Here is a 25,050-nt window from a genome sequence, read left to right as displayed (position 1 = left end):
ACAAAAGTTTCCCAATCATCTCCCTCCAAAAATGTCTCCAGGATGCCCATTGTTCTCTGCTTCTTTGGGTTCGCTATCTGTATCTCGTCGCCAGTTGTTGTGTATGGAGAAAGAGTCAGACTGAACACTGTGAGCTCAAAGTAAAGTGTGACCGTAGTCTTTTATTGCAGGTCTCCGGAGTGCATCACCAACCTGTGAAGCCTTCTTCAATATCTGTGCTCCCAAGAGATTATGGGATCCCTTGGGACTCCGGGGAATGAGTCCTCTGGTGGCTGTACAGAGTAAATACAAGTCCACACATGTAACACTGAGGAAATGTAAAATCAATACATTATGGAAAATTATAATGGACACAACCTCTGTTCCGAGTGAATAAGGAGTAATTGGCAGCCTTGGAATATCTCAGAATTAAAACAGGATTTGCTTCTTCGGTAATCACATAATTATTTTTATTTACCATGGTATGGGTTATATTTTATTATTTTATTTTAGCAGTAAAGTAGATGTGTGTAAACAGCAGTGCAATATGGGTAGAACGTCCAAGGTGTTATTACCTGTGTATGGCATGAGGATTGCTTCTATCTAAACGTGGGTTCAGAAGGATTAGCAGGAAATAAACAGGGGAGATGAGAAAAAGTTATTTTATGCAGGAAGTTGTTATGAACTAGAATGCATTACATGAAAGGGTAGTGGAAGCAGATTCAATAGAAACTTTCAAAAGAGAATATGATATATTTGCATGGCTATGGGGAAAGAACAGGGGTGTGGGACAAATGAGTAGGTCTGTCCAAGGACTAAATTTTAATGAGGAGCCGGGTTGGGAGCGGGGGGATCAGAAGCGGTCGGGAAACCCGGCAGAGACTGGCTGGCTGCAGGTGATTAGATCTGCAGCACTAGGCTGCAGAGACGAGGGAGGGAGGGATCGCGCGGGGGCCGGGGTTGACTGGATGAGCACGGGGAGGGCCGGAGGAGAATGACGGAGGGGTGTTGAGGGGGGGAAGGGAGGGTGGTGGGGGAGACGTCAGGAATTCTGTTTTCAGGCATCCCAATTTTGGAGGGGGCCTCAAATAGGTATTAGGCCCCTTCTTTGAATATGCAAGGAGCCAGCGCCTATTTCAGGTGTGAGACCTGGACATCTATTTTTGGGGGCTGGGAAGAAGCAGGGGAAATGGCACGTTGCGTTGGTGAGTTGTAAACAGTGGTAAAAGGGTCTATTATCTAGGTTGCAGTTACGGGAGCTGTGTCTGGGAATACTCATGGAGGAAAGACTCCTGGAGATAGAGAGCTTGAGAGCACTTTGTGAGACTGGATGTATGGAAGTACTCAGAGAAAGAAAGACTTGCATTTATATAGCGCCTTTCATGACCTCTGGACATCTTAAACTGGCCCCCTAAATGCCGGTGGGGCGCTGGAAGCTGACCGCCTGCCCGGAAGAGCTTATCGCCGCCATTGCTGCCCCTTTGGGGCTAAAACAGAGCTGGCAACAAGCCGAAAATCCAGCCCAGAAACCCTTGTTAGGGGACGGTTGAGAGCATTCAAGAGGCCTTGCAGCAAGAATGAGTGGTCTGTGATCCTTAGGGAGAGTGAAGATCTGTGATACAAGTTTGTTGGTATGGGTGTACCACTTTTTTTTAGAAAACTTTGTCCTTGAAAAGTCTGTGCTGTTGGTAGTTAAAGATTTTTTCAGTTTGCTTCATGGGCCCTTCAAGTGTTGTGGTGTTGAAATTGATGTGATCGACACAGGTTATCCCTTTTTCGCTTCAGCTGGTGTTCAGATGGAGGAGAGTTCTATGAATGCTAACAACTCAACCTTTGACCATCATGGAGACACTATATTCTGTCTGATTGCACTAACCCTTTCATTGTCAAATGGAGAGAAGCATGTTGGATAACACTTTCACTAAATGTGGCCCTGAATTTCTGTGGGGGTTCTTCCTGTTCTCTTGTTGTAACTTCGGCAGAAGATCAGCAGAAGCCCCCAAAATATGCCACTAATGGTCATTTACACTGTTTCTCTGAGAGCTGTACCAATCTCCCACTGAAATTGCTGCAGAATTCGAGATCAGCCCTCAGAAGTTCAAGACCCATATCTTTATTTTTGATGAAAATTCAGGCTACAGTTACTTTAACAATTAAACTCCAAGGTCTAGAAATTCATGAATCCCAAAAAAGCTGTTGGTGCCACCAATGGGTGTTAACGGCCGCTGAAAATGATGACTAATTAACATTAGCCCAGCACTAAACTCACTGTGCAATGCTGTCTTGTTGGTGTTCGTCCTAGCAGGAGTCCCCAATGTAGTGTGACCGAAGCGTGATTGCAGCAAGAACAGTCTGCACTGAAAGTGAGGCTGTCATTTCAGAAAGCAGTCGGTTTCTTAAAGGGGAACTGCCTACTGTAAATCATGTAAAAATAGGCAGCTTTTAGCCCTTACAGCCCAACTGCCTTCTGGAAAAAAATTAACATTAAAAAGAATTCCCAAATGTAAGTCTTTAGCTCTTAAAGCTGAATTCCCATCCGCACCTAAAAAAATGTGAAAAGAGCTTCAGCACTAACACAAATGGCTCATCAAGCCAGGGAAGGGGGACCCGGGGTCCTACACGTAGCACTCCAGCTTTGTGTATAGGTCAACATTGCAAGAGAGATCCTCTACCCACAGGGGCCAGGAGGCCCTCCAGAAAGAATGATGTGGGACCACATCACCGAGGTTGTCACTGCCAGCAGTGTCACCACCCCCCTCCACCCACCCCCCGCGCCCCCCCCCCCCCATGACCTGGCTTCAGTGCCCAAAGAAGTTTCATGACCTCAGACCACTGGTCAAGGTCTATGAATGCACCTTCCTGAGCTGTCTCCTACCAACTGAATCACTAGCCTCACACACTGCTCAATGCATGTACCCCCCTCCCACCCCACCGGGCCGAATCACTCACCTACCAACAAACTGTACCAAATATGAGGCACGTCTCCCATTCCTAGCTTCATCTGACCCCCTTGGAGGAGACGGTGCTGGGCATTCTTGGCAGGGGCATGGTTGAGCCCTTGGCCAGTGGTGGGTCTGAAAGGATACAAGATGTGGTTATCCTCCTTATACATTATCCTTCTTCTCACATGCACCTCTTGCTTTCCGGCCATCCCTTCACCACAACTCCACCCTTGGGTCTTCCTCATTTCATACACCCAAGAAATGAAGAAACACCGTCACTCAATTTGACACTCTCAGTCACCAGCTCCTTGAGGTTGAAGTGCAAGGCCATTTGCAGTGTCCTCCACTGAAAGTCAGCAGCCTTCCACCACCCAAGCTGCAGTCGCTGGGGTAGCACTGCGTGACATCAGTAGGAAAGGCAAAGGTACACACAAAATAGTCACTGAGGGAATGCATAAGGGTGATGAGTTGATTTCTAAATATCATATTGGATGGCTATATGTATAAAGTTGGATTGTAAAGTTTGCTTTGTGCAGACATTTATTTTAGTATTGTGACCAAGAGAACGCTGTGATGGTCAGTAACAGAGGGAAGGTAAGGTGTGGGAGAAATGTTGAAAGGGGAATTGGGGTTGTGGTCATTGGTACTACAGGCAGATGATTCCATCCCAGAAATCCCAGCCAGAAAGGGGCTGTTTGGATTGCATCCTTCCTTCTGCTTTCTCCTCTTCTGCTACCTCATCTTCTGCTTCTTCATCTTCTCTTCTTCCTCTACTGCGTCTTCCTCTTCCCTCTGTGAGCAAATGTTGTAAATCTGAAATAACAGCATAAAATGCTTGAAATACTCAGCAGGTCAGGCAACATCTCTACCTGAGACATGAACGCCTCGGATGTTGCCTGACCTGCTGACTATTTGCAGCATTTTCTGTCTTCTCAGAAGCCTTCCTTTACCATCCGAGACCTTGCAAGTGTCCAGGAGCATTCCTTGCACCCCCTACATGTATTGCACCAAGCCACTTCTTCAATAAAATAAAAAAATCCAATCCTAAAGCTTAACTGCAAACTTTCCTGAACGATGTGTGTGTCCCTTTAAGAGGCTGATAGCGTCTCTGTCAGTCTGCTGAACGCTTACTTTTCAGAGCGAGTTCAGTGCTAAAGTCGAAGTTCGCAGAGGTAACGTTAAGTCGGCGTTGTATGCCAACTGACGTCACCCTCTCTTGATTTACATCTCCAGGGTCAGCGCTGCTATTGGCGGCGCTAAGGCCCTCACCAAAATGGCAGCCGTCGAGTCCCGCACTAGAGAAGTGTGCTAGAGTGACGGCTGCCATTTTTCACCAGGATAGCGGAACAAATGGGTGGCGGTAAGTAGTCCAATTTGTAGGCCAACGTATTTGTGGAGAAAGAGCAGTGGGAATAAAATCAGATTTCCACGAGAATGATAGCACAGAAGTGTTTCTTTTTTTGCTCTTTTCTTCCCTTCTTTCCTGAAGGCACTGACCCTCACTACCCCACAAGTATTGGAGCTCTCTGGTGCTTTATCCAAGCAGCCATTTCTCATGTGTGAATTCAGACATGAATGTTGGCAGCCTGTTGGGCGATGGAAGCCATCACAACTGAGCCCAATTCTTTTCTCTTTTCTCTTTTCTCAACTTTCACCCAATCACGCATTGATTCCAGAAAGGGCCTGGAATATAATCTGCACTGAGACACAGAGACACTGGGACACTGAGACACTGAGACACTGGGACACTGGGACACTGAGACACTGAGACACTAGGACACTGGGACACTGAGACACAGAGACACTAGGACACAGAGACACTAGGACACTGCGACACTGAGACACTGGGACACTGGGACACTGAGACACTGAGACACTAGGACACTGCGACACAGAGACACTGAGACACAGAGACACTGGGACACTGGGACACTGAGACACTGAGACACAGAGACACTAGGACACTGGGACACTGGGACACTGAGACACTGAGACACTAGGACACTGGGACACTGAGACACTGAGACACTGAGACACTAGGACACTGCGACACTGAGACACTGCGACACTGAGACACAGAGACACAGAGACACTAGGACACTGCGACACTGAGACACAGAGACAGTGGGACACTGAGACACTGAGACACTGAGACACTGGGACACTGAGACACTGAGACACTGCGACACTGAGACACTGAGACACTGAGGACAACTGGATAAATGTTCTTTTTCACAGTCTGGCTTTGTTAGTAGTACTTTCATCTCTGGGTCACAAGGCTGTGAATTTGAGGTGAATACTTGTAGTCTGGCCTGAGACGCCAGTGCAACACTGAGGGGGAGCTGCATTTTCAGGGGGACAGTTCTGCAGAGGAAGCATGAAGATGAGACCTGATCTGCCTTGGTTTAATAATTACTGAGCTGAAAACATACCCATACTATGGCTGTTATAATTACAATAGGTGAATCAAGCAGGGATATGATAAACATCTCTAAACTGATGCTGATCATAGCCCACTTATGACTTGGAGAATGATTCAGTCTGTCTCATGAGATAGGACCTGTTATCACATTGCGGCAAATGGCATACTTTTTAGCCTAGACTTTGCAATATTGGCATATTATAGACTGGAATGGTTATTGGTGGAAACAATTCCACGGAACAAATGGGCAGTGTTCTGGCATGATGGAACTACTGCCCATTTCTGTGCTGGAGGCTGCCTTATTTATACTGTTACAATGACCATTCAACAACGGATTATCCAGGCTTTATGCCTATCACCATCTTCTCCACAAACTCTGGGAAAAATCAACTAATCCCAATGCCAGCCCAAATTTGCAAATTATCATCATCATCATAGGCGGTCCCTCGAAACGAGGATGACTTGCTTCCACGCCAATAAAAGGACGAGTTCACAGGTGTTTCAATGAAGGACCCAAACTACATCCTGAAAAGTGGAAGATGCCTGTGCGTGAATTTTTTTAACGTGGGGTGGCCATTGCACACCAGCCACCACATGGGCTTGAAAGAGCTAGATCTTGGTTCAGTGGCAAGGATTATGCAAGATGACTGGAGACCAGCTCTGTTGCATGGACCTAGTGCGTACACGTATCGCAGTGTGGGCTGGCCCGTGCTGCCCCTGGGTCCCTGGCCCCAAACTCGCACCTCCCCTGGGCCCCGATCGCGTCCCTCTACAATCTCTGGCTGCTCCTTCGCCCCGACCTCGCTGCTCCTGCTGTATCTGTCCATGTTCCAATCACTGACCTGGATCTTGATGACGTCACTCTTCGCGGCCGTCGCCCTCCTGCACCAGCTCGCGCTGTACCTTGAAGTGGTACGCCTCCGCGCTGCCCATGGCCGTCGCTCGCCACTCCTTTTATGGGCCCGACCTGCCGCTGATGTTCCCTCGCAGGTCGGGACCGCCACGGTGAGCTGCGGCCCCTGCATATTAATATCCCTGGTCTATATAGATAAACTGGAGACCATTAACTGCCAACTGTCAATTAACCATTAGAATATAATAAATATTTTTACTAGTTTGGATATTTGTTTTAATCCAAACATGCAGCAATATGAGAAGGGTTTTAAAGTGCTGCAAATTATGATGAATTGTTGAGGTAAAGCTTCAAGCACTTAATTCAAATAAGCATTCTTGAACTGGAATATGCCTTTGAAGTAAATGGATTACAAATGGAGACAATTAAGCACAGATTACAATCAAGGTTCAGGAGGCACTGCTTATATAGCTAAAGAGTCAAATCTGATTGAAAGGTTTGCAGGAAATGCACTGATTAGCTCCAGTCTATACGCTATTATTTGGAACACCAGTCTGACCTTTCTGCCACAGGATGGAATTAGAAGCCATTCAGTTGGAAGAAGCACACGTCCATAATGTATATGAGCAAACGGCGCCATACTTCATCGAGCTCCGAAGCAAGGCCTGGCCTTGTGTCCGTCAGTTCCTCCTGGACCAAGAACCGGGCAGCCTCATTGCTGATGTTGGTAAGGGATTACAATAAGCTTAACATTTACCAATGTATTAGCAAGTAGGAATTTTGATAAATATTGTTTAATTGCCTTGCTTTATATATTTCGCTCCTCTGAAGCGCCTTGGTATGTTTTACTACGTTAAAGGCACTACATAAATGTAAGTTGTTTTTGTTGATGATATCATGTCTTCTTTTCAATAGCCAGAACCTGTTAGCTTCAATGATTTTGTTGGATTTCACGTTTTCATATGGATAATCTGAAAATTATATTTTTAACTTGGCCCGGAATTTGCGGTCAGTGTTCGCCATTATTCCGTCTTTTAAACTGACTGCAACATTGGGATTTGGCGTCTGCGCAGGCACATGCGGAAATCCTGAAACTGTGGTCTGCCAATTACAGCTCTGAAACTGGCTGCATGTCGACCCCAGCCCCCCCGCCCACCAGCTCTTCCCACCCACACAGAGCCAACAATCTGTGTAATCAGCCAAATCAGGGAAACTGATGAAAACGTTGGCTCTCCCGCAGTAAGTACGCTGTTAAATTCCCCACTAAAGGGATTAGGTGTAATGGATTTTGACAGTGTTATTAATGCTAAACAAATGTTAAGGGTCTGAAAAACTAACTTTAATTTTGTGCAGTGTGAAATTTGTCCATTTTAATAAAAATTTACATTTTTAAGAACATTTTCAAAACATTTTGTTTTAAAGATTGTTTCTCTTTATTTTAGGTGTGCCTTTTCCCCATGTGAAAGCCCCATTTTTTTTTGCTGTCTCTTACATTTAAAAAAAGTTAATAGTCAAAATTCCCCTGTTCTGCAACTCCCTTTAGCACCTCCAAGGGGCGCTAACATAGTGTAAAACTGTTTTCGCTCGGGGAGGCGGGATGCTACCAACTCCCGCGAAATTGCATGGGTGTTAGCAGAGGTACGAAAACGGTAGCACTGCGCCCCTGTTGGTTGCCCCCTGGGTTGCTGTACCTCTGGCAATGACGTCATCATCGTGCGTGGTGACCCCTTTTCGCTTTTCGCCCTGCGGCAGAAATTGGCCAGTGCGACATGAGGCCACCGCAGGTGATGCCTGCGCCAGCCTCGCGAGTCACAAACCAGTCTGGTTACCCATCACCGAACGAATCTTAAAGGGGAGGTGCGCCGTGCCGAGTGCCGCCATCTTTTATTTTGCCCCCCCTTACTGGTCGGGCCATTCTCCGCTCCTTTCGTGGGGTCTGGGCCACGATCGTGAAGTCTGGCACTCCATCTTGGTGCCAGGCTGCAGCCACATCAACCCTTAGACCTGGAGGTCCAGTGAAGGCTTTCAAAGGGCCAACAGAGTTCGCAGCGTCCCTCCCCTTTAACAGAATGGGAGGGGCATTGAAAGGCATTAGCGCTACACACGAGTCTGCGCTAAAACGAAGTAAAGCGTGCAACATTGTGCTCCACTTCCTGTGAGGGGCGTTAACCGGAATTTCGTGGCTGGGCCGGGATATTCGCCCCCATAGAATTTTAAGAACTTACTCACTTCCTTGTTTGCTGTCTGTGAGAATTCTGCATTTTGATTGGCTGCTCAGCAGCCTGTTGACATCACAGCACTTTGCACAGGGGGTCCCCATTAACTTTCATTGAATTGAATTGAAAGTCATAAAATCCGCCGTTGTAGACACAGAGATCGCAAAATCCATGTGTGAAGCATACTTCGGGGCAAGCAGCGAACACCTTTGCTTCGCTGCTGACCACAAATCCGGGGTCAATTTATCCATGATTCCCTTATTTGTCAATGTTCTACAGGAATTTTGTTAGTTTCTAGCCAACTTCCCCTCCATTCTACCCTTCTCCTGTACTGAAGGCAACAACTCCCGCTTGGATACTGATCCATGGGCTCTGGGCACTCTCCCTCACCTGTCCTAAATGTTTGGACTCACACAGGTAGTAAGGACAATGATACTAAAAGACAAGTCAACCATTAAGGGAGGGAGAAAGGCCATCACAGATGAGCCAAATTCTGTTCTTACCTGTCTTTCATACACTTTCTAGTAGGGTGTGACTGGATAGTGGTCAAGGACACGGCTGATTTTTGTCTACCTCTATTACCACCTTGGCTAAGATCTGTTAAGAATGAGGATCAACCATGAAAATGTCTAGTCTGCATTGCTCAGTTACATGCTTGTCATGTATCTTACATTATTATATATAACTGTATCCTAACATGCTATACATGACTGTAATAAGATATGACCTGTAACCACCAGCATACCTTACCATCAGGGGTGCACTTGCAAGAGACAGGTATATCAGGGCAGGTCTCAGGCAAGAGCTGTGAAATAAAGGTGCAGGTCCAGAGTGACCTTGACTTCACTACATGCCTCGTGTGAGTCTGTACTGAGGGGACAGGACTTTACAGTGGCGACGAGTTACGGGATTACAGAATCCACAGAATGGCGAACAACGGATCAGATGAAAAGTACAATGCAGGAGACAATTGGGAGGACTTTATAGAAAGGCTCCAGCAAAGCTTTGTAACCAAAGACTGGTTAGGCGACGATAAGGCAGACAAGAGAAGAGCCCATCTCTTGACCAGCTGTGGCTTGAAAACATACGCTTTAATGAAGGATCTGTTGGCACCCAAGAAACCAGCAAGCAAGTAATTTGAAGAATTGAGCACACTGGTAAGAGACCACCTGAAGCCAGCGAGCAGCCTACACATGGCCAGACACAGGTTCTACAACTACAATCGCTGTGTGGGCCAGAGCATACTCGACTTCGTGGCGGAACTTCGGAGGTTGGCCAGTTTATGTGAGTTCTCCGATGAACTGAGGAGAGAAATGCTGAGCGGCTTTTTCATTGAAGGAATAGGCCATGCAGACATATTCCGAAAGCTCATAGAGACCAAGAACCTGACCTTAGAGGCAGCAGCACTGGTTGCACAGACATTCTTGGTAGGGGAAGAAGAAACGAGGTTGATTTACAATGCAGGTATGACAACCAACGAAATATCAGAACAAGAAGTTCACAGCACTAAACAAGCTGCTACCCCCACACACAGACAAAACCGGGAGAACAGGCTCTCGACAGCAGGCAGAAGCCATCAAGGGCCACAGGAACGGCCGTTCACACCTCATCAACCCACAATGCGAGCAATCAACTACAAACTGAGAGAAGCTCAAGAGAGATCAGCCAGGCGCAGCTCATTCTTTGGGAACACTTTAAACAATAGAACAGGTCTGTGCTGGAGGTGTGGGGGTGGGCACTCGTCAAGGGGATGCCGATTTCAGCAGGCTGTTTGGAGAAATTGTGAATATACAGAGCATTTGGCCCGCATGTGCAAAGAAATGGCAGCTCGGCTGGTATACGAATCGGATGGGTCGGAAAGCGGATCAGAAGATGGTGGGGACAGTACCCGGGACACCGATGTACAGTGGGTCAACACGATCAATGGCCGCTGCTCCTACAACAGGACGCCTCCTATAATGATGAGGGTCCTACTCAACGGGATATCTGTCAACATGGAGCTGGATACGGGAGCGAGTTAAACTCTCATGGGCGCTAACAATTTGAATAACTGTGGCCGCATGAAAGAGACAGACCAAAACTCACAAGGGTCGACACCACACTAAGGACCTATACCAAAGAAATCGTACCAGTCCTCGGCAGCGCCATGCTCTCTGTCATACACAAAGGGACAGTGAACCGACTTCCCCTGGGGAGAAGCTGGCTGGCAAAACTAAACTGGAAATGGGATGATGTCCATGTCATTTCATTAGAGGAACGGACCTCCTGTTCAACAGTTATAAAGCAATTTGAACATCTCTTTCAGCCAGGTGTGGGCACTTTCAAAGGGGCCAAAGTCAAAATCTACATCACACAGGATGCTAGACCGGTCCATCACAAGGCCAGAGCTGTACCCTATGTGATGAGAGAAAAGATTGAACACGAACTAGACAGGCTTCTGCGGGAAGGCAGTATATCACCTGTGGAATTTAGCAACTGGGCAAGTCCCATCATCGCAGTCATGAAGCTTGATGGATCCGTACGAATCTGTGGGGACTACAAATCTACCATAAACAGAGTCTCCCTACAGGACCAGTACCCGCTGCCCAGAGCGGAGGACTTATTTGCCACATTGGCTGGAGGTAAACATTTAAATTAGACCTCACATCTGCGTATATGATGCAAGAATTGACCGAGGAATCCAAGCTACTCACCACCATCAAGACATATCGAAGCCTTTTCATGTACAATCGATGCCCATTCAGCATCAGGTCAGCAGCTGCCATATTCCAGCGCAACATGGAGAGTCTGCTCAAGTCCATCCCGGGGACGGTTGTATTTCAAGACTACATACTTATCAAGGGCAGGGACACCGACTCCCATCTCCGTAATTTGGAGGAAGTACTAAAGCGGTTGGATTGGGTAGGCCTACGAGTCAAGAAATCCAAGTGCCTGTTTCTCGCACCCGAGGTTGAATTTTTGGGCAGAAGGATTGCCGCTGATGGAATCCGCCCAACAGAGTCCAAAACAGAAGCAATTTGCTTGGCACCTAGGCCCCGGAATGTCTCAGAACTGCACGCCTTTCTCGGGCTACTCAATTACTTTGGGAACTTTATGCAGAACTTGAGCATGCTGCTGGAGCCTCTCCACGTGCTACTCAGGAAGGGGTTTTGAGGGGATGCCCAGGAATGCGCCTTCAATAAGGCACGCAACCTTCTGTGTTCCAACAGTGTTTTGACTTTCTTTGACCCAGGTAAAAAGCTAGTTCTCACATGCGATGCGTCAGCGTATGGGGTCGGGTGCGTTTTGCAACATGTCAATAGTGCGGGCAAATTACAACCCATAGCTTATGCCTCCAGGTCACTTTCGCGGGCGGAGCGCGGGTACGGAATGGTAGAGAAGGAGGCGCTTGCGTGCGTGTATGGTGTCAAAAAGGTGCACCAATACCTTTTCGGGGCCAAGTTCGCGTTAGAAACCAACCACAAGCCCCTCACGTCCCTCCTATCCGAGAGCAAGGCAATAAATGGCAACGCCTCGGCGCGAATTCAATGGTGGGCACTCAAGCTGGCGTCCTACGACTATACCATAAGGCACAGACCAGGCACAGACAACTGTGCCGACGCGCTCAGCAGGCTACCCCTGGCAACCACGGAAGGGTCTGACGAACAGGACTGTGAGATCGTCATGGCAATCAATGCCTTTGAGTCCACAGGTTCGCCCATGACGGCTCGCCAAATCAGAGCCTGGACGGCCAGCGACCCCACATTATCCTTGTAAAAAGATGTGTCCTAACCGGTGACTGGGCAGAGGCTCGCGATGCCTGCCCCGAGGAATTAAAACCCTTTCACAGGCGCATGCATGAGCTATCACTACAAGCAGACTGCCTGATGTGGGGCAGCCGAGTAGTCATGTCTCTGCGAGGCAGAGAGGCATTTGTCCGGGAGCTCCACCGCGAGCACCCGGAGATCGTTCTCATGAAGGCCATAGCCAGATCCCACGTCTAGTGGCCTGATATTGACGCGGACTTGGAGCTCTGCGTCCGACGGTGCACCATTTGTGCCCAACTCAGCAATGCCCCCAGGGAGGCTGCACTGAGCCCCTGGCCCTGGCCTACCAAACCGTGGTCGCGGGTGCACGTAGACTATGCGGGCCCATTCATGGGCAAAATGTTCCTCGTGGTTGTAGATGCATTTTCAAAGTGGATTGAATGCACCATTTTAAACTCGAGCACAACCTCCACCACTGTGGAGAGCCTCGCAACCATGTTTGCAACGCACGGAATCCCTGACATATTGGTCAGTGACAATGGTCCGTGCTTCACCAGCGCAGAGTTCCAAGACTTTATAATTGACCACGGCATAAATCATGTCAAGACGGCACCGTTCAAGCCGGCTTCCAACGGCCAGGCGGAGAGAGCAGTGCAAATCATTAAACAAGACATGCTAAAAATCCAAGGTCCCACGCTGCAGGGTCGCCTGTCACGACTGCTGCTGGCATACAGATCTCGTCCGCACTCACTGACTGGGATCCCCTCCGCGCAACTGTTGATGAAAAGGACTTTAAAAGCAAGGCTCTCATTAATCCTCCCAGACATGCACGAAATCGTTGAGGCAAAGCGCCGTAAGCTGACTGAGTACCATGATAGAAATTCGAGGGGGAGATGGAATGAGGGGACAACGTGTTTGTACTAAACTATGACAAGAGTCCCAAATGGCTTGCAGGGACAGTAACGAGCAAGGAAGGAAACAGGCTACTTGTAGTACAAATGGACAATGGCAAAACCTGCCAGAGGCATGTAGACCAAGTCAAAAGCAGATTTACCAACAACACTGCAGAACCAGAGGCAGACTACAATGTGGAACTCGCACCACACCTGGTGGACAGACAGCGGGAACAACCTGAGGAAAGGGCAATCCCAACAGACAGCCCAGGTGAGTCAACAACAATCACACCAATCGAAACAGACAGCCCAGGCGAGATATCAGCAACCACACCCAAAGAAAAACAGACACCAAGGCAAACAACTGAACCACAACTCAGACGCTCCACGCGAGAGCGTAGACCACCTGAGAGACTGAACCTATAAAGACAATAAGACCTTGGGGGAGGGTGATGTCATGTATCTTACATTATTATATATAACTGTATCCTAACGTGCTATACATGACTGTAATAAGATATGACCTGTAACCACCAGCATACCTTACCACCAGGGGTGCACTTGCAAGAGACAGGTATATAAGGACAGGTCTCAGGCAAGTGCAGCATTCCAGAGCTGTGAAATAAAGGTGCAGGTCCAGAGTGACCTTGACTTCACTGCATGCCTCGTGTGAATCTGTACTGAGGGGACAGGGCTTTACAATGCTGCCTTTTTCAACAAAGCAATTATACAACTGCAAACTCTTCTTGTTATAAATCACTGGGGAAGCCATTCTGGCAAGTCTTGAACAAAAGGAATAAATCAGATGTGATCAATCTCTTAAAAACACCAAAAAGTTCTGCTTGTACTTTGGAATGGGCTGACTGAAGGGAATCCCCTTTAGCTGATATTATGGAATTCTTCCACTCTACAATTGGCAGAAGTAAATACTTGCAGCGCTCAAGAATGAGCCCAGTTCATGAAACTGACTAAAAAACAAAAAATTTCATAGACCTGGGAGGAACTTAGCAAAGCTACTTTTCATTTTAATATTTTCGCTTTTGGAAACCATTTTTGTTTTAATAGACCACAATATGTGTTTATTAGTATTACTATGCAAATACACTGTCTTGCAGCATTTGGTTTCAAACTTACTGATTTTATGAGGCACCTAAAATGGGCTGCATCTAGTTACACCACTATTCCCAGACAGAATGGAGATGATTAATACCCCTGTTAATTATGCCTGGAGACTGGATACGCTTGGATACTGCTGTAATTGACTGGGATTGATTTTACGCACATAATTTATATGTAAATATCCACCACTCACTGTATTTTGCTTGAGAACTCACTATTTTTATCAGGAGACATTGCTGCAGTTTCGATCATGAGCTCTGTTTGCTGCCGTTCATAGAGATTCTTTTAAATAGACTCTGTAGACTGCTGTAGTGAGCTGTTTAAACAGACTCTGTTTGCTGAATAACTAGACTTTGCTGTGTTCGCTGTGAGTTCTTCCCTAAGTCCTGCTCTGCCTTCAAGTCATTGGCTGACACAGTGGTGTCAATAGACATTTTGCCTAAAATGGTTTTCACCCAATAACTATTTAAATTTGTCACAAGTGTGTGAACCCTTCCCTCCTGCATCAGTCCTGCAGCCATGCATTGACCTTAAACTTCCTATCCTTATCTTCTGCAGAGTGGACACATGGAAACAATCTGAAATTTGCTACCCTGGAGGTCTTGTTTTTCAAATCTGATCACTAATTTGTTACATTTCCTTGCAAGACTTGAAATGTACTTCTTTATATGTAATTGGTTCCAACATTTGGTTGCTCTTTCTCACTATTCTTACTGATTCTGTATGTTCTTCACCCTGACTCTAGGGAGGCAGCATACGATTAAGAACTCTGCGAAAAAAGCCTGTCTATATCCCTGAATCCTCCAATACAACCGCCACTATTTCTGTAGTCAACCTGTCTGTCACCTTCCACTGGAGTGTCCCTTTCTCCACAGCGCCACACTGTTGCTCAGGACCAGCCTCCTCTCAGTCGCTGTCACTGTCCACTTCCAGTTAAAGCACTGTCAGATATTTGCGAGCTGCTCCCTCAAATTCTTCACTCTTTCAATGTCATGAGCAATGTGCTGGGGGTAACATTTCAATATCCTAATGAGGTGACCTTTGGTACAAGGGCAGCTTATTTGTGTGCAAATGCGCGGACAGAAAATAATCGGTTGCTTATTTGAAATTTTCCAAAATGCAATCCCTGCTACTGACGCTCCCTTGCTGTGAGCACTAGATTGTGCCCCCCCACCCCACCCCACCCCCTTATATCACAATTAGATCTAATTTCTCTTAATGTCGTTGTAAGAAGCAATGAGCTGGCATTAACTGCGGCCTTTATCTACTGCAGGCTGTGGGATTGGAAAATATCTGAGTGTAAACAACCAGGCCTATAAGCTGGGCAGTGATTATTGCAGCTCCTTGGTGGAGATTGCCAAAAGGCATGGACATGAAGTCATGGTGTGCGACAACCTTGTTCTCCCCTACAGGGATCAGTGCTTTAATGCTGTCATCTCTATTGGAGGTAAGTGAAGATATCACATGATCACATGCCAGCAGATAGGACAAAGTATTACAAGCCTGCATTCTGTACACTTTATAAAGACATTTTTGATTTTGTTATATCTTGTGCATGAAGGAAGGGCGTGAACGTTCATTTCTCGTGTCTGCTTTCCCTGCCTTGGTGCAGGACAGGCAGATTGCATCGCAAGTGTGCCACCTATCCAGCTGCTGTAACCTTGCATTTGGCATCCTGGACTATTAGTGTTATGTAATGATGTGTGTATCGTCCCAGTACCTTAAATGTATTGTAAGTACTATGCCACACCACAGAGGACGCTGTGATGGGAAACCCTGGTAGTACCTGTAACAAGGACTATATAAGGCTGACCACCACACCTGGGAGGCACTCTGGAGCTGAACAATAAAGGACGAAGGTCACAGCAGTTAGACTTACACCAGACCGTGTGGAGTCAGTGATTTGTGTGCTACATACACCACATTGACACTGAGGAAGCGGACGAACTCCATGCAACCATGGCTACTCTGGGCTCGCTAAAGGATTTTACCGTGGGCAATGATTGGGAGGCCTTTACGGAAAGGCTCCAGTACTACTTCACAGCAAATGACCTGACGGAGGACACATACGCAATGAGAGAGAAGCGTAAGGCGATATTGCTCTCCAGTTGTGGAGATGAGGTTTACTGTCTCGTCAGGGATTTGCTGGCACCTGGGAGTGCCAGGGACAAGTCATACGAGGAGCTGACTGAACTCATTCGTGACCAGTTGAAACCGAAGGAGAACATCCTCACGGCCAGATACAAATTTTACTGTCACTGCAGACCTGAGGGCCAGGATATCACCAAATATGCTGCGGACCTCAGGAGACTCACGGCGCCGTGTGATTTTGGGGCACACCTTGACGAGGCTTTGCGGGACGTTTTCGTTATGGGGATTGGCCACGAGGGCCTCCTTCACAAGCTGCTGGCCACGGAACCCACAGTCACTCTGACAAAGGCCATCGCCATCAGCCGGGCACATATGACCTCGACTTGCAGCACCAAGCAAAATGATCCACACAATCTCGAACCCGGCAGGCACTGTCCACAGGATAGCGCCCACCACGGACAAAACTGCAGAACGTGGCTCTGCCCGGGGCAGAAAGCACGGACCTCGGGATCCTGGAGCTCAGAGTCCGCCGAGGGGGGCCAATCAAGCAGCACCATGCTGGCGCTGTGGAGGAAGCCATGGGGCTCACCGGTGCAGGTTTGCGGAGTATACGTGCAATACCTGCCACGTTAAAGTCCACCTTCAGCGTATGTGTAAAAGAAATCGGACTCACTGTGTGGCTGAGGAGATGGGGGATGATCCACTGTTCAGCGAGGAGCAGGTAGAAGAAGATGAGGTGCTTGGACTGTATACGATTCGCCCCCAGTGATAAGGGAAGTAAAAATCAACGGAGTCCCTGTGAGTATGGAGGTGGACACGGGCTCGGATCCGTCGTTGATGAGTCGGAGAACTTTTGATAAACTGTGGATTAACCCAGCTGCACGACCCAAGCTGGTTCCGGTCACGGTGAAGCTGCGTACCTACACCAGGGAACTGATACCTGTTCTTGGCAGAGCGATGGTGCAGGTATCCCATGGGGACAAGACGCACGCTTTACCACTGTGGGTCATTGCATGCGATGGGCCGACACTCCTCGGCTGGAGATGGATGGGGACGGTCCGTGGGAGCTGGGAAGACTTCATTCCTCCACAGGCTGCTGCTCCCCGGGGTGCTGCCGTGCCCCGGGTCCCCAGAGAGCAGCGCCGACCGAGCTGGAGCTGCAGCCTCAATCCACTCACAGGCAAGTCCCAGGCCTGGATCTCACACAGAGACCCTGCAGCCTCAGCCCCCACAGGCAAGTCCCAGGCCCGGATCTCACACAGAGACCCTGCAGCCTCAGCCCCCACAGGCAAGTCCCAGGCCCGGATCTCACACAGAGACCCTGCAGCCTCAGCCTCCACAGGCAAGCAGCCCTGCACAGAAGGACCTAGTGGGGGGGGGGGGGGGTGGGGGGGCGGTGAGCCAGCGGGGCGCTGCGGGCGGGGTGCTGAGGGATCCAGGGGCCGGCGGTTCGGAAGGGCCCCGCAGAGGAAGAGGCCGTTGGGCGGGCCCTGCCGAGGAGCTGGTAGCGTCGGGCGTCGGGCGGCCATGGCAGCCGCAGGGGAGGCCGCGGGGGACGTGGCAAGTGCGGCCGCTGGAGAGGCCACGACGGCCGCAGGAGAGGCGGCAAGTCAGGTGGCAGCGGAGGGGAGCGGAGGCTGCGACGGCGAAGGGCATCCGGAGCGGCGGAGAAGAAGATGGCGGCGGCATCGTGTCAGAGCTGCAGAGCATCAAAGATGGCGGCGCCCAAGGAGAAGTCTCGTGGAATCCTCCTGCATCAAAGATGGCGCCTTAAAGAGGAAATGCACCTGGGAGTCTTAAAAGGGCCTTACAAAGAGGTGGTCACCACAAAGGACTTCTGTTTGGCAGAGCGAGTCTAAAATGAGCTATGTTAATGTGAGATAGTGAATTTATAATAAGAATTACCTTTTTTATGCTGAATGGCCACTGTATTTGTGTAAAATAATGGATGAAGCACAATTAATGATAACGGCTAACAAGGAAATCAAGGTTCCGCTACCAGTCAATAACCAGTTAATGTACCAGATAATATGTACCATACTAACGCACAGTCTATGCCCACCTGCCTTCCGTTGGACAAGTGTGATGTTATGTAATGATGTGTGTATCATTGTCCTGCGTCCAGGTGGGGGGGGAGAAGGTGATGTTATGTAATGATGTGTGTATCGTCCCAGTACCTTAAATGTAATGTAAGTACTATGCCACACTACAGAGGGCGCTGCGGTGGGAAACCCTGGTAGCACCTATAACAACGACTATATAAGGCTGACCACCACACCTGGGAGAACAACAAAGGACGAAGGTCACAGCAGTTAGACTTACACCAGACCGTGTGGAGTCAGTGATTTGTGTGCTATATACACCACAATTAGCATGGCCCCACTCCTGCTTCTGGTGAGACCCACCCCTTGCAGGGCTTGCGCCACAAGTTGGAGGTAGAATTGAGGGCGCAGCTGCAGACTAGGCCGCTGGCCTCTGGACTTTTTTGGCTGCTGTTGCAGTACAACAGCCAGAAGATCCCCCAGGCCAGAAGATCTACTGGGTGCCTGAAAGGAAGGACAAAACTGACCGTTAGTGTGCTTTTCGTTTTTTTTTCTGAGCCCCCTGTGGCCTTCTGGTCTGAGGGGGCCCTCTGGTCAAGGCCCATCGCCAGCTTCATGGGGCACCACTGGAAGTGGCCTTTACCATTGCTACTACAGCTCTGTAGACCATGAGCTTGGTGGCAGTTTTGAGGGCCTGGTCTTCAAACACTCTTTTCCTCAGGCGGTCGAAGGCTGCACTGGTGCGTTGGAGGCAGTGTTGTATCTCGTTGTCGATGCCTGCTCTTGTTGATAGGAGGCTCCCGAGATATGGGAAGTGGTCCACGGTGTCCTGGGCCGCTGTATGGCTCAGAGACATGGACTATGTATAGTAGACATCTCAAGTTGCTGGAGAAATATCACCAACGATGTCTCCACAAGATCCTACAAATCTCCTGGGAGGACAGGCGCACCAACATCAGCGTCCTCATTCAGACTAACATCCCCAGCATTGAAGCACTGATCACACTCGATCAGCTCTGCTAGACAGGCCACATTGTCTGCATGCCAGACGCGAGACTCCCAAAGCAAGTGCTCTACTCGGAGCTCCTTCACAGCAAATGAGCCAAAGGTGGGCAGCGGAAACGTTACAAGGACACCCTCAAAGCCTCCCTGGTAAAGTGTAACATCCCCACTGACACCTGGGAGAACCTGGCCAAAGACTGCCCTAAGTGGAGGAAGTGCATCCGAGAGGACGCTGAGCACCTCGAGTCTCATCGCCGAGAGCATGCAGAAATCAAGCGCAGGCAGCAAAAAGAGCGTGCGGCAAACCAGTCCCACCCACTCCTTCCCTCAACGACTATCTGTCCCACCTGTGACAGAGTCTGTGGCTCTCGTAGTGGACTGTTCAGCCACCAAAGAACTCACTTCAGGAGTGGAAGCAAGTCTTCCTCGATTCCGACGGACTGCTTATGATGATGATTACCATTGCTGTGCTGGGCCTGTGCCTCTTGCAGGTGGAGGTCTTGCTTTGCCTAGTTAGGCAAGACGCAGAAATTCTGGGTGAGAGAAAAAGGGGCAGAGACCCGATATAACAGGGCTCCACCCCCTTTTTCTCTGTCATATCTGAAAATTGAGTGCCCCCCAGGCACTGCAGAGAGTTGTATCACTATTGAAATCATAAGAACAGGAGTAGGCCACATGGCCCCTCGAGCCTGCTCCGCCATTCAATAAGATCATGGCTGATCTGATCATGGACTCAGTTCCACTTCCCTGCCTGCTCCCCATAACCCCTTATCCCCTTATTGTTTAAGAAACTGTCTATTTCTATCTTAAATTTATTCAATGTCCCAGCTTCCACAGCTCTCTGAGGCCCTGAATTCCACAGATTTACAACCCTCTGAGAGAAGAAATTTCTCCTCATCTCTGTTTTAAATGGGTGGCCCCTTACTCTAAGATCATGCCCTCTAGTTCTAGTCTCCCCTATCAGTGGAAACATCCTCTCTGCATCCACCTTGTCAAGTCCCCTCATAATCTTATACGTTTCTGTAAGATCACCTCTCATTCTTCTGAATTCCAATGATTAGAGGCCCAACCTAATCAACCTTTCCTCAACCCCCTCATCCAACATCTTCCAACTTGTGAAGTGTTGCAGAATTATTTACTACAGACAAATCTGGACTAGACTCCCAAGAGCACTGTATGATAATCATAAATACATTGTGAACATAAAATCCTTACAACTGTTTTATTTTAGGTACATGCTTACACAATTTAAAGTGTACGGAATTCATACAATATATGCATAATATTTTATCATGACTTGATCGAATTATCCTTGGTTGTTTTGGTATTTTAAAACTGAAGCTAAGGAGTTTTGTTTTGCATTTTAAAGTGTAGCCTTATTGTTATTGTAGTTACACAGAAAATTCACAATGTTTAATGACAGAATGTAAATGAGAGCTGTTTTAAAAAAAAATCATTCTTGGGATGTGAGCATCGCTAGCAAGGTCATTTATTGCCTATCCCTAATTGCCCTTGAGAAGGTGCTGGTGAGTCACCTTCTTGAACCACCTCAGTATACTTTGTTGTAGTGGTTTGGTACAATTGAGTGGCTTGCTAGGCCATTTCAGAGGGCAGTTAAGAGTCAACCACATTGCTGGGGGTCTGGAGCCACATATAGGTCAGACCAGCTAAGGACGGCAGATTTCCTTCCCTAAATTAGTGAACCAGATGGGTTTTTATGACAATACAGTAATTTCATGCTCACCATTACTGACACCAGATTATTATTCCAGATTTATATTTAATTAGCTAAATTTAAATTCCAAAGCTGCAGGAGTGGGATTTGAACTCATATATCTCCAGATCCTTAGTCCAGGCCTCTGGATTACTAGTCTATCTTAAAACTGATCCAAATTATGTGTCATCGGGTTTATTTGGAATAAATTCTTAATCTGGTCCAATTTGAATTACAAAGTAGTTGTCTCATTAGATAAAACAGTGCATAAGCACATATTTTGGTATCAGTGCTGCCAATCTTCCTCTCTATTATGGCCAGCAAAGGCAAGTGAAGCCATTTTGCAGTGAAAGGACTCATGAGAGTGGAAGCAAGTCTTCCTCGATTCCGAGGGACTGTCTATGATGATGATGAGAGGCTCCAATGCTTTCAGTGTAATGCAGTGTCAGCTATTGCCAGTGCCTATTGACTTTCCCATCAACCAATTTGGCCATGAATGTTCCTTTTGTCTTTAAAATACATAACATTATTGACTACATTAAAACGTCTGAGAGGACAAAATTCGGTCGCGCCTCGTTTGGGGTGGTAATTTTTTAATCTGAGAAATTTTAGAGCCCATCGAGATGGATTGCCTAATTGTGGCATTTTGGCCGTTTTTGCCCCAGGGGGGTAAATGAGGCGTTAATAGCCTCAGCTGGGCTCCGCAGGGGTGCTATTCACAGCCACTTACCCAATTTCAGCTGAGTTCCATTCATCAATCAGCCTTCAATTCTTAACGTCAGCTCCATCAGCATGTTAGTGGGGTGGTCATTTGTACCTGCTGATGCTCGGTTTCAGCTCAACTCATTCACTGATCTGTGGAGTCCAGGAAGGAACTGAATGGCTGCTGGAAATCCCCCTTCAAGGGAGAGGACCACGAGATTCAGCAATGTGACTCTGGAGGCATTGGTGGGAACACTAGAGACCAGGAGGGACTCCCTGTTCCCTGCCTCGGGAAGGCGGCAGGTTTTCCATTCCATGTGACAAGAGGTGGCCTGGGAGGTGTCGTAAAGCACTGAGATGTAGAGAAGCCTGACCCAGTGCCACAAGAAATTCAACGACCTATGTCGGGTGGTGAAGGTGAGAACCAACTTCCTAACCTCCTCCATACCAGCCTCTCAACCTCTGTCTGCGCACACTGTGAAAACCAACACTTCCACACCACTCAACCACCAAGCATCTGCAGATACTCACACTCACATCCTCATTCTCACGCCATATCTACATTCATAGCCATGCAACCACGGCAGGCAGATCTTCCACATGCATTGCTGGGCTCTTACTCACACGAGTCCCTTTCTTTTGCAGGCCAAAATGGCACATAACAGAAAGGAGCAGCAGAGGACTGGAGGAGGAGAACTTGACCTGTGACTCCTCTCTGACCTTGAGGAGCAAGTGCTGCGGGTCATGGGCCCGCAGGTGGTGGGTGCCGTGGCAGGCGTAGACATCGAACAAACTGGTGGCAACAACATCATCTTTATCCCCTCTTCTTGTCTCATACCATTTCCCCTACCCCAGTTCCCCCACACCAGCATGTTTTATCACTTTCCAAGCCCCTTTACTTCTCTCATGCCACTTGAGTGATGCACCGGGGCCTAGCGGGCTGCAGCAAGGCCAAGGGGAAAGGGAACCTCGGGAGCCATCGCCCCGGAGGGCGAGTTTGCGCGTGAGTTCTGCTCTACAGGACTCAGATAAGGACCTCGATGGGGAGGCATTCGCACAAAGAGTGATGGCCATGCACTCTGCTATCATTAGTGCAATAGCAAGGGTGCACGAGAGACTCTTGGTAATGGTACGGATTGTGGAGGAGTCCACCTCCAGCATTGCAGAGAGCTCTGCGCACACCATGGAACCCATCATTTGCAGATGATGGTGGACTCCCAGACAGACCATGCAGATCCAGACCAAATGATGCTTGTCATGGGCGACGTGGCAGCTTCCATTGCAGATGTCGGAAGCAACTCAATATCTTAATGCTCTAATGCAGACGATGGTAGCATTGAAGCTCAGACTGCAGTCTCAGCTTGATGCCACGTGTGCTCTGACTGCTGCCATTGCTGCTGGGTCCAACACAATCCACCGGGGATCTCACGGTGTCACAGCAGCCCTCCAAACTGTGCTCCAGCAGATTGGTGGCGATGTTGAGGTGCTGCCCCAGGGTAGTGGCAGTGGGTCAGTGGTGTAGGAACCTGCTGTCCTCTCTCAGGATGACAACGTTCCTGAGCCCACCACTGCCATTCCACCATTACAGTTATCGCTGACCATCACCCTGCCAGTCTATACTGCTGCCCAGTCTGCACCCTACAGCCAGGCCTTCTTGGTCCAGAGCTGGTCGAAAGTGTCCTGCAAGGCCAACTGTAGTGTCTGGCCCTGGTACACAGCAGCCTTTCACCACCTGTACTGGAGGGGACACACTGCGGAAGAGCAGTAGATTAGTTAGAACAAAGAGACGATATAAGAAAATGCACAGGGGTGATTAGTAAATACATTATATAAGCCTTTGTTGTCATGATATAAATTTTAATTGGAATATTTAATCTTTGCTGTTGTCTTTTATTTCAGTTTTGGGGCTTTGGAATGGAAGAGAAAATGGATGTGGTTATGGGGTTGTCCAGAGGAACCGGGGATGAGACGGTTGCGCACCTTCATTGCACAATTGTGATAGCCTATCTGCCTCCTCCGTCACTGATGTTGCTGCTCCTCCTCCTCTTCTTCCTCCTCCTCCTCCTCCTCCTCAGGTGTTGTGGCTATGCCTGGTGGCAATGGCTGTGCCCTCATGATGGGGAGGTTGTGCAACATGAAGCAGATGATGATGAATAGTGACACCCGCTCAGGCAATTACTGGAGGACTCATCCCGAGCAGTCAAGGCAGCGAAACCATTGCTTCAACACTCCGGCGGTCCGCTCAATGATGTTCCTGGTGGCGGCATGCTCTCATTGTATGAGAGCTGGGCAGGAGTGGTGGGGCTGTGGAGGGGAGTCATGTGTCAGGTGGAGAATGGATAGTCTTTGTTTCCGAGCAGCAAGCCAGCTGGGACACCAGTCTGACGCAGGATGAATGCATCGTGGCTGCTGCCAGGATAGCGGGCATTGACGATACGGATTCTGCATGTGTGGTTGAAGACCAGTTGTACATTCAGTGAGTGGTAGCCTTTGCGGTTATGGAAGATCTCAGGATTGTGATGCGGTGCCCGCAAAGCAACGTGGTTGCAGTAAATGGCATCCTGCTCCATGGGGAAGCCTGCCATCCTGACGAATCCACATGCACACTGGTGCTGCTTTTCCCTGGTCATGAGGGAGAAGATGTAGTCCCTCCTCCTGTATAGAGCATTTGTGACCTCACGGATGGAGCAATAAACAGCAAACTGGGGGATGTTGGAGATGTCTCCTGTCGACCCCTGGAAGGATCAATTTGCGTAGAAATTGAGCCGATGGTGATGCAGGAGAAATGCAGCCAGAATACCCGGGAAGAGTAAGGCGTCCTGTTGCCAGCCCTGTGGTGCCCTCTCCCTCTGGCTATATTTTTCTGCCTTTCTCCCTGTCCCTCTCTCCCTGTCTCTCTCCCTGTCCCTCTTCCTGTGTCTCTCCCAGTCCCTCTCCCTGTGTCTCTCCCTCTCCCTCTCCCTGTTTCTCTCTCTCTCCCTCTCCCTCTCCCTCTTCCTGTGTCTCTCCTTCTCCCTGTGACTCTCCCTGTGTCTCTCCCTGTGTCTCTCCCTCTCCCTCTTCCTGTGTCTCTCCCTCTCCTGTGTCTCTCCCTGTGTCCCTCCTTCTCCCTCTCCCTCTCACTGTGTCTCTCCCTCTCCCTCTCCCTCTCCCTGTGTCTCTCCCTCTCCCTCTCTCTCTCTCTCTCTCTCTCTCCCAGTGTCTCTCCCTCTCCCTCTCCCTGTGTCTCTCCCTGTCCCTCTCCCTCTCCCTCTCCCTGTGTCTCTCCTGTCCTTCTCCCTGTCCCTCTCCCGCTCCCTCTCTCTCTCCCAGTCTCTCTCCCTGTCCCT

At 48.7% G+C, this 25,050-nt stretch overlaps 1 protein-coding gene across 1 annotated transcript in view; it reads left to right on the top strand.

The window, feature by feature from the left end:
• Positions 1–6,769: 6,769 nt before the first annotated feature.
• LOC139232510 (probable tRNA methyltransferase 9B) overlaps positions 6,770–25,050 on the top strand; it is a 101,536-nt gene continuing 83,255 nt past the window's right edge. The window contains exons 1-2 of the mRNA XM_070862833.1: positions 6,770–6,923; positions 15,444–15,617. Of these exons, the coding sequence (XP_070718934.1) occupies positions 6,770–6,923; positions 15,444–15,617 (328 nt within the window). The remainder of the gene's footprint in view (positions 6,924–15,443; positions 15,618–25,050) is intronic.

This window comes from Pristiophorus japonicus, chromosome 2 (genome assembly GCF_044704955.1).
Source record: "Pristiophorus japonicus isolate sPriJap1 chromosome 2, sPriJap1.hap1, whole genome shotgun sequence".
NCBI classification, from domain to species: domain Eukaryota; kingdom Metazoa; phylum Chordata; class Chondrichthyes; family Pristiophoridae; genus Pristiophorus; species Pristiophorus japonicus.
Note: the sequence above shows the minus strand (reverse complement) of the source record. Positions and strands in the feature narration are given on the sequence as shown.